The 10,492-nt window shown below is 35.9% G+C and overlaps 1 protein-coding gene across 1 annotated transcript in view; it reads left to right on the top strand.

Annotated features, from left to right (window-relative positions):
* The window catches only part of ASNSD1 (asparagine synthetase domain containing 1), a 6,949-nt gene extending 4,307 nt beyond the window's left edge, over window positions 1-2,642 (top strand). The window contains exons 4-5 of the mRNA XM_009334976.1: window positions 980-1,161; window positions 2,320-2,642. Of these exons, the coding sequence (XP_009333251.1) occupies window positions 980-1,161; window positions 2,320-2,581 (444 nt within the window). The 3' untranslated portion in view covers window positions 2,582-2,642. The remainder of the gene's footprint in view (window positions 1-979; window positions 1,162-2,319) is intronic.
* The last annotated feature ends 7,850 nt before the right edge of the window (window positions 2,643-10,492 follow it).

Below are 10,492 nucleotides of genomic sequence, written 5' to 3'. Positions count from 1 at the left end.
GAGTTTGCCGTTCACTGCTGCCTTTGCTTTTTGAGGCTTCTGTTACTTTTATACTAATTGGTAGATCTTAAAAACTCAAAAAAACACCACCAACAAAAACCCCAACAAACACAATAGTTTGCGTAAAAACTGCTGCTGTAGAACACAGTTGACTTAGTTGACTGATCTACTTAAGGATGTACATCTCAGGTTTGCAAAATATGCACATTCATCTTAGGTCCAGAATATGTTGAAATGGGTCATGAATTAATAAAACATAAAGTGAAATTTGTCATTCTCACATCAATTACTTACTGCTGTGCATGGGTAAAAGATTGGTTGACCACTAGCCGGTGTCAGATTAGTGAAACACACTTGACTGTTTATGTAAGAGACTGCCACATTTATAGTGAATTGCTGTTGAAGGCACAGTAATGGACCAGATGTAGTAGTGTTTTTCTCTTGATAACATTTTATGTGCTTTCATTGAGTAGACAGAACAATATGACATTTTTGTTTCGTGTAATGCAGTTGTTACTAACCCAGTAGCTGGTAAATTAACAATAATCTGGGTGTACATTCAGATGACTATTTAGAACCTACGACATACTGTGTACTGTGCGGCAACATTTTTTTTTAAAGGCTGGTGCTTAACAAATATTGTTTATTGTAATTGAAACTAACAAAGACATTCTTCAAAGATACTGGTGTATTTGTGATACACGCAATATTATTTTGCTGTTTTTTCCTTGCCTTGGTAGAAATGTTTGTGTGTACTTTTAGGTCTGATTGTGAACCTACTTCAAGTTTCCAGTGACTTTATTGGGAACTGTTTCAGGCTCTGTAAATGTGTAAGGCACATCCCATCATGATAGGTAGTATATTTAGAAGATGTGTATTAAGTTATTCTCCTTAAGATGTAGTTAAACATTTAAGGTCTGTTACGTATTATTAGCTTGCATAGATATTAAGAAAGATTTCTCTTATTCTGTTTTCTTAGGTTGTGCTTACAGGAATGGGAGCAGATGAACAGCTTGCTGGGTATTCTCGACATCGTGTTTGCTTCAAAAAATATGGCTTAGAGGGTCTGAAAAAAGAACTTGAAATGGAGTTAGATCGCATTTCTTCTAGAAATCTTGGTAGAGATGACAGGATTATTGGTGATCATGGGAAAGAAGCCAGGTATTATTGTTTTAACATGAAGGAAAACTGGTTTTGCTGGTTAGATTCTGCTTTTAACACTCCAACAGAAAGCTTAATTGAAACTTCTATGCATTTTATTGTCTCTAAGTTCTGCTGCAGTTTCGTTAATGGGTACTGTGTTGGGGGGGGGGGTGGTGTGTGTTTTTGTTTTTAAAAAAGTGGTCTGTAGTACTGTGGAAGAGTTACTTAAGGAAATTTAGCCACTTGAACATTGGATTTCCATCTGGAAGTTTTAAGAAGCAACAACAAATGTTGAAATAGTCAAAATCAAGTTGGTTTTATCACTTTAAGTGGAACAGTCTTCTGGACAACTTTGAAGTGTTCTGGTGTGGTCATTTGGGGAGTGACTTTGGAGAATGACAATGTAACACAGAAGCCATGTATTCCTGTCCATGCAATAAAGGCATGATCAATAGCCACTGCATTTCCTGGTTGTTAAGTCAGAATAGTTAAACACAAATAAAATGTTTCTTTACTTCCTCCATGCTACCACCAACTTGCAAAAAATTCCTTAGGTGTTGTCCAGTAGCAGAGGCCACTGAGGTGCATGAAAGGTCTTTTCATGTGATCTTTGTGCCAGTGTTTTTCCAAATCTGTTCTTAAGTTGCACATTTTAGTTTAGCAGTTGCAGTGGTGGACAGGCAATGCTGTTAATCATGCTTGTGATTAGGTATGAATGCCTGGAATTGGGAATGTTGTCAGAATTTGTTGTGTAAATATTTTTGTTTCAAAGTTACAGTGTAGCTTCATACAGTATTTTTAAATACTTAGAAGCTATCTTGAGAAGTGTTACTTTAAAATTTGTCTTGCTCTTCCATTGTATTTTCTGATTTTCTTCATAATTTTTATTTTGTGTAAACCCAATATTTCTAATGCTTGTTCTTACTCTTTTCTTCGCTTGAGTTTTGAAAAATTCCAGGCTTCTGAGTTTAAACATGATACATCATGTTTTCTTTCTCCAAGACAGTGTAACTGCTTTGGAGACTTGCCTCAGTACTGTGACACTAACATTTAAGGTACATCTATAGTTAGGAATTGACACAGACTCTGAAGTCTTTGCATGTGGTAAAGGGGAAAACCAAGACTATTTGTATGAAGTTTTTAAAGGGTCTTTCCCCATGTGTATCTTTCCTTTAGGTTTCCTTTTCTTGATGAAGATGTTGTTTCATTCCTCAATTCTCTGCCCATCTCAGAAAAAGCTGACTTGACTTTACCTCGAGGAATTGGTGAGAAATTGATTCTGCGCCTTGCAGGCATGGAGGTTGGCCTTACAGCCTCGACCGTTTTGCCAAAAAGGGCTGTACAGTTTGGTTCTCGGATTGCAAAACTGGAGAGCAGCAGTGAAAAAGCATCTGACACATGCAGCAGACTGAAGTTATTTTCAGTAGATGAATTATAAAGCTGCATCTTGAGATCTTGCATTTATCTGATATGCAAATTCAGTAAGTCTTTGGCATTTTCTCAGAATGTTTGGTCTGTACTTTTATACACTTGGACATTATTATTAATCATCAAAGTAATACATGTAGATGTGTACTGTATTAGAGACTCACTATGAATGCATCCTCAGGGAGGAAGGGAAGGGAATACTGGGCTCTGGGGAAGAGTGTATAGCCAGAGGTTGGCTTTCCCACCCTTCCTAACCAATGTCAGTGTCGCAAAAAGCATATTGAATCTGTCCAATCTGTCACATATATAGAATTCAGTACAGTACATTTTCTTCTGTTGTAGAACAGGGCTGGTCTTGCAGTTCTGCTTTAGGAGAGGGTTCAGGTTATGGTTTTAGAAGGGAGGGTGCAGTGAGGAGCTGTCCTGGGTTGCCAGAGCCGAAAAGAGGCGAGGGTCTTGGGCCTTGTTGCCTCTTAGGGATCTGCCCTCCAAGTGTCATGCTTGCCCTTTCATTACTTGAGAAACAGACACCCCACACACACCCTGGGTGTTTTGGAGCCATCCCGTGCAGCCTTCTGGTCCTTGGCCAGCTCTGCAGGGCTGGGCTGGTTAGTGGTCCCCAGCCTGGGGCTCCCTCTGCTCCCAAACTGGGAAGCTCCTTTGTTGTCCCTTGTTGGCTCCCCTAGCTTGCTGCCTCTCCTTTTAGCTTTAGCTCTGCTACTTTTACTTCTAAAGTTGCAGTGCATCCATTGTGTACTTCAAGGAAGATCTCTTTTAAACAAAACAAAAAAGGTCTCTCTTTTGGAAAAAAAAAAAAAAAAGGCACTCTGAGTGAGTATGTGGCTGCAATCATGGGGTTGAAATAGAAATACGAATGGACTTCCTCTGAAGAGAAGCTTGAGTTAGCTTGTTTTTCTAATTGTGTATGGAAGGATTGCAAAGGCAATGTTGTAAGAAAAACTGGATACATACTCTCCAGTGTTTTTAGTAAGGTTGGAGCTTAGTACTCAGCTTGCTACCTTACAGTTCTAGTTTTTATGTTTGTCCAATTAAATAGAGAAAGGAAAAATCATACCAGAAAAAAAAATATCCATTTTCATACAAAGCATAATATAGCTATTCCTACAAAGTATCTCTAAGGGTGTAAGTAGATTTTGAAAATAACTTGTCAGGTCTGTAAAGAAATATTTATTACAAAAACTTGAGTTTCAGACTGCTTCAAAGCACTGGCAGATTTCTTACTGTTGCTCTGAGGAAAATTGACTCCCTAGTACCTTACTCTGGGATGTTTGCAAGAGTTCTTGCGTCATGCTCTAAAGCAAGTGGAGATTGGGCCAAGAGGAACATTAGGCTGATAAAATGCGACTTGTTCATTATTTGTTGTCTCTCTAGTAGCGTTGCAGTATTCCTAGAAGTTATGTGCCACCTAGGACCCTAAAAAAAAAGGTTGGGCTCTTTATACCTAGGCAAATAGCTTCTTTTCCAAACTGAGAGGCCTCTGATACTTAGAGAAACATGAGAAATAATTTTTGAAGACTTCTAAACAGTTTTAGATAGTAGAAAGAAACTATATAATTTGGTGTTGGCAAACTTTTCCATTTATTCGGTTATTCATAAGAAATTAATTTATTGTTATTATTTATGGTACACTTATTATTATTTATAGAGTTTCTTGACCAAATGTTTGGTTCCGGGGGTGGGCAAGGGAAAGACATTTTAAAATGCTGGATGTATTGAAATCACATTCTATAATATTTTAGAGCAACCTGCAGGAATGTTACTGTCTTTTAATCTTGTCCTTAAGAGCTTTATTGTTTTCTTGCAAATACTAGTATAGTTCTTGATTAAGTAATAATCTCTTTCTTTTTTTGTTAGCCTCTCTAAGTATTGTATTCTATAAACTGGAGAATATTTTTGAAGAATGCTGAGGCCTGATAAGTGTTCCCTAGAGCTGAGTAAGCTGATGAGGCAACCTGCTTGTCAAACTTAGTAGCACAGAAAAATGCTAGTGCCTTGTTTGCGAGGTCTGACAAAAGTAAGTAGTAAGAATTACTTACTACCATGTCCTCTAGTTGGCTGGCTTCAAAAGATGACATACAGTGCTCAGTGGAGATTCTCAGTGGACTGCTGGGCCAGCTAAAAAATTTGTGTACCCAGACAGCAACTTTGCTAGCACTGGTGGATTCAGATATGCCCTTGTATTATTAAGTCCATCGGATTTTGAGAGAATTGGCTGTTAGAATTTGCTGTTTAAACCTTCCATCAGTTCAGATGCAAATTCTCGTCACAGAACTTCTTGTCAGCTTCCTCCAGCTTACATTGATACAAAAACTGGACAAATTTTGATCAGTGTTGATTACATGGCAGAAGTTTGGGGCATATATACCCAAAGAGAAATGTGTCAGGTTCTTTGAGCTCTGGCGCTCTGAAATGGACATTGATACTGATGGGAAAACCCAAACAGATGGAAATATTTTTTGAGTTTTTGTTCAGGAGGTGAGTACAAAAACTTTCCTATTTAAAAAATACCTAGTATTGCATGTAGTTTATATATGGCATTCCTAAAAGCTGGGATTACTACTCAAAAAAATACAGATCATTGGATCTCATGCAAAATTATAAGCTGATATGAAATACTGTAAATCAACACATTTCCAAAACTGCTCAGCTTCCAGTGTGGTATTTAAGTGATTGGTTAGATTTTCAAAAGTCCTCAGTACTCTGAAGCACTCTCTAAGAATAACAAGAGCTCCAGGCTTTTGAATTCTTCAAAATACATTTCTAAAGATATGTGTATATATTTTTTTCCTAACATTTTACATAGTTTTATTTATATTATTTGCCATGTCTGTATAATTAAGATTTAAAATTAGTTGCCTTGCTTTATAATATATAAGGTGGTGTTAGCAACAAAAGAATCTCCTAACTTTCTAACTAACGTATAACTAGTAATTCCCAGTGTATTAATGAAAATACTGTCAGGTTATATATGCAACAGCAAAGTGCCTCTGACAAATACATTTTAAAAACTGAAGAATAATGCTTGCATTTAGGTGGTACAAACATTTTTATGGCAAGCAATAGTGATTTTGAGGCAACCTGGGATGAAAATACGAATGAAGACCCAACTTATAATCCAAACAGTACAGAAAAATGTCTTATGCAATACGCTGTTAATATGCTATTTAAATTGACCCTTGGCACTTCACAAGTTGAGCTACATGACAATATATTTAGGTTTGATGCGGTGAATTGGTTCACCAATGTGATAAGATCAACAGAGGCCTATTAAGATACAATAACATATCAGACTGCAGCAGAGGTTAGCTCTTCAGCAAAAGCTTCTGAAGAAGCAATTGGAAAAAATCATAGCTATCTGCAGGAATATAGAGTACCTCAAGTTAATGAACTCTGGTTCCGTTTTTACTGGAGTTTGAAAAGAAGCTGGAAATCCCAAATTTAAGTAAATGTCTTCAGCCATATTCTAGTAAGAAAACTGTAAATTCACTAATTTTTTTAAATTCAAATTTGACATTGATATTTTTACATCTTCTAGGTATCATAGCTTGTAGATTTTTTTAATGTTTAAATGAGAATATATCTTTTATATATTAAATACTAAAATAACTTTAGTGTTTTAAGCTGTTGTCATGCTGCTACTTCTAAAAAAGAAAAAAACCCACATCTTTTTTTTTTTATCTTGTGGAGTTAAAACTGAAAGAGATCTGTCACTGTTTTGGGGGTTTTTTTTGACCAAATTTCAAATGTCAACATTTTCAATATGCACAGAATGAGTATTTTTATGTCCATGGGGGAACTCAGTTTGATGTTGGTACTCTGTCAGTAAAGGATATTTCATTAAAGATCATGATTCTAGTTTGCTGTCTTTCTTATAATGTATCCGTGTGTATATCTTTACAGCTAATAAAGCATGAGAGAATATTGTACTTGGTTAAAATTAGCGTCGGAGATAAGGAAAAAGCATGCTTGCTCCGGGAGTTAATAGGTTTGTCTTGACCGTGTTGTTGCTTGGTTATCTAAGTAGTTCTTACAGACCAGGCTAATACAGAGTTCAGTACTTACTTCTCAAAATGAGTATGCTGTAGGAGTATTTGCTGCTAATACTGAGCTGTACAAGCTGGCACAAGATACCTTAATCATAAGGACAGCATTGCCCTAAAAAAAGCATAGCTTTTAGGTGGCATTTCTGGATGGCACAACAGTAGTCTTAAGAACGATCAAAACCGGTTCACCTGAGAAGGTACCAACTATTCCCTGAGGGATGCTTCTCATTGGATATGGCTTTAATTTGCTGTGATGTGTGCAAATGATCTGTATAAAGAGGCAAAGCACTTCTAAACATGAAATGAGATCAAAATTCTGCTTCAGCTTCCATGTTTGCCGATCACTGGTAAGCTTCTGGAGCTGCAATTCTATTGGTCATTTTATTGATGTAAGCAGTTAGGTATTGATGTAAACAATCCTTACAGCTGATTTAGTAACTTTTCTCATAGGCTTCCTGTGGTCTGTCACGCTGTAAGGCTCGGTTGTTTGACAAGGATATGCCAGGTTTGACATGGGTATGCCAGGTAGAGAATATTACCCCATTCCAGTGATGGAATTTGATGGTAAGATGTAAGGAATGTGCACAGTAACATAGATACTATAGTGTAGTCTTAAAATAATAGAAGTCCTTTCTGTTTTCAGATTGGTGTTTACTTAACTGAAATTGCTGCGTATACTATGAAGGTTTGAGAGGTATAAAGATTTTTGTAGCTTAATAAAATGCATTTTGATTCCAGTTTGATTTTTTTATTTTTTAACAGATTAAATGACATTCGCTATCAAATACTAGTTAAAGTTCTGTACATATAGTACAGTTGCTGGCAACGTACAGGGTTGCTGGCTAAATATTGTGCAACCATTTATTTTGTATAATGCAGTTACTTTTTCTGGAAATAATGAAAGTTCTGTAGAAACAAATGAAAAACACTGTTCATCACAAGAACTTGTTTTTTTCAATGCTTTAAATTCAAGCATGTGAAAATGTCCTTACAGAAGCACTATAAAACCAAGGTTTAAATTGTAAACAAGCAGAGACTGCGGTTGGAGGGTTTTTTCCTTCCCTTATTTGAGCACTGTAAAACTTTAAAATGTCTTACAGGAGGCAGTGGTTGTATTATTTCATGTAAGAAAACTGCTCGTCTTGCTATAGATGTATTAAATTCCAAGTAAATGTTTTCAATTGTACTAACTAGACTAAAACTTATTCAAACATATTTCATGAAGATAGAATTTCAAGATTAAATTATTTTTAGGTTTAAAATCTTATCAGTTGTTTGACTGTCACAGTTACTGAATGTACTTTAAAACCAAAATGAGTCCTGAAGTGATATGAGATGATTACATTCTATGGGTTTTAATAATATCCAGAAGGTTAACAAGCAATGAGAACAAGGTGTATATATTGTGTACATTATAGCAGTGTAGGGCTGCAAGGGATCTCCAGAGGTTGTCTAGTTCACAGCCTTGTTCTGAATGAAGTATTTGCAGAGCATTCTAACAGTTATTTTAATATGTAACATGCTGTGATTGAGCGATCTGTTTCAATAGGTAATGATGTGCTCCATTACTTCCCTTCCTTAAAATAGAAAGCTTTTCCTCAGTTTTTTAAGCCTTTTCTGCAAATTAAGCTAAATACTTCAATTTTTCCTGCAATGAAGAACAACTGAACACTGGTTTTATAACATATTGTAATAGACTGAGAGTTCTTCGGTGTATCATTTCCATTGTTTTAGTCAGCCTCTTACTGCAGTAAAAAAAACCCCAACCCTGTATTTCTTGTCTTTTATGTGTTATTCCTGTAATAAAGACTAAATCTATGCCTCTCAGCACTATATTGTTGATTCGTATTAGATGTGATTCAGTTACATCCTACAAATCTACCTCATTAATCCTAGTTGCTATTTTGTAGTTGCTTGTCTTTAAGTGTCTGAGTTCTATTTTGTTGATTTTTTTTTTTTTTTTTAACCAAAGATCATCATCTTTGTAAGTAGGTTTTCAGAAGTGTTAGCAGCTGCTTTCAAAACGGTATAAGCTGCAATTTCACCACCTCCTTTTGTGCTTTCAATTTTCAGCCACAAATAAAAAAAGTACAGAATGAGACATGGAAGGAAACGGAACCTTTCATACCTGTGGGCTCGATAATCACAATTCATCAAAAAGCCATCAGTAACTACTCATTGAGCACAGATTTTAAACCATGTAACGTTTTATTTGATTTACTGAGATAGGGCAGGAAATTGTCATGATAGCATTTATAATTCCTTGTTATAAGACATCTCCACTTAAATACTTCAAAAAGTCTTGTCTTTACTATAATTACTTGAGGCATTGTTCCCATGTACTTGTTTTGGAAGACCTTTAAATATTTTTTTAATTTAAAAAAAAGAATAATTTTTGCTGCGTAAACTTTCAAACACTTAATTGAGATGAGATGAACATGATAGTGATATTACTGTATTTGTAGTATCATGCAAGAACGTTTCTGTGGTGGTAGAATCAAGCTGCCTGGTCCAAACAACAGTAGTTTTGGGAGGCTTGGGACATACTGGAACCACTCCACCTCCAGTTCATAAGGCTGCATCCCCCATGGGAAATCTGTATGGGATTTTATCAGCATTTATTGTATCACAAAACACAGCTACTTAGCGATTTCTTCCTCCTCAACGTTCAGAAAGTTTGGAAGCAGAGAGAGACTTTTGAGCAGCAAGACTGACTGGCTTGTTGATCCCAAGGAAGGTATGACCACTAAAAACTGGCATAATTGAGAGATTAGGTGTAATACAGAGGAAAAAAGGTTTTGCTCACTGTTAGTTTCACAAATTCCCGTCTTTCATCTACGTTGAAATCAGTGAGCCACGTGTATAAACATACTGCTGGGTAGGGCCTATGAAATGTGATAGTTAAATTTATTAAATGATACGTTACTTTACCATGAAGATAAACTACTTAATGATACAGATAAATTTCTTTACCAAAAGATAAATTACTTGTAGTTGAAATTCCATGAAAATGAGACTCCAGAAATGCTGCATAATAAAATGTAAATACTATGTACTCTTCCAATGCTTTTTGTTCAATGAGGGATCTTAACCTTCTTCCAAAAATTAAGTATTGGTGAAAAAATAATATCTTGTTAACTTGTTACATCTTGCCCTCAAGTTAAACCAGGCAACTTGTTTGGCTGTTTATAACTGTCCCACAAATCCCAATTACTTGTTTGTATTTCAATGGAGGCAATTTTAAACATATGCATTATGAATTAGAAAACTCTTATTGTCATCCAAAATGAAGAGGTGCTTAATACTTAAAGTATTTATTCCAGGAAATACCATTGCAATGAATAATAATGTAAAAGTGTATTATACTGATTGTCAAAAGGCAAGGTAAGTAACCCATTATGCACATCAAACCTCAGAACTTGCGTCCTAACAGCTCGCTCATGCTGTGATTAGCTTTCCTGTTTATAAAAAAAGGAGAAAATTAAAAGGCACTAGCCCTATACCCCAAAATTTAAATTTTGTATAAGTAATCGCACCAGCAGCAGAAAATTAGGTACTGCTGAAATTCAATTGTACTGGCACAGCTGACACATGGAGATCTTGAAAATCTGTGCTCTCTCATGATCACTTTCTGTAACTTTTCAATCATGGAAGGTAGGAGTTTTTTTAACATGTAAATTATAAGCCTTATATGAATTAATATTATATTGTTAAATTATATATTATAAATATATAAACCTTTGTCGTGGTTTAACCCCAGCCGGCAACTGAGCACCGCACAGCCGCTCGCTCACTCCCCCAGAGTGGGATGGGGGAGAGAACTGGAAGGGTAAAAGTGAGAAAACTCGTGGGTTGAG

This window comes from Pygoscelis adeliae, unplaced genomic scaffold (assembly GCF_000699105.1).
Source record: "Pygoscelis adeliae isolate BGI_AS28 unplaced genomic scaffold, ASM69910v1 Scaffold212, whole genome shotgun sequence".
In the NCBI taxonomy this organism is placed as follows: domain Eukaryota; kingdom Metazoa; phylum Chordata; class Aves; order Sphenisciformes; family Spheniscidae; genus Pygoscelis; species Pygoscelis adeliae.
The sequence above is the reverse complement of the archived record's forward strand: the minus strand, read 5'-3'. Positions and strand labels throughout refer to the sequence as shown.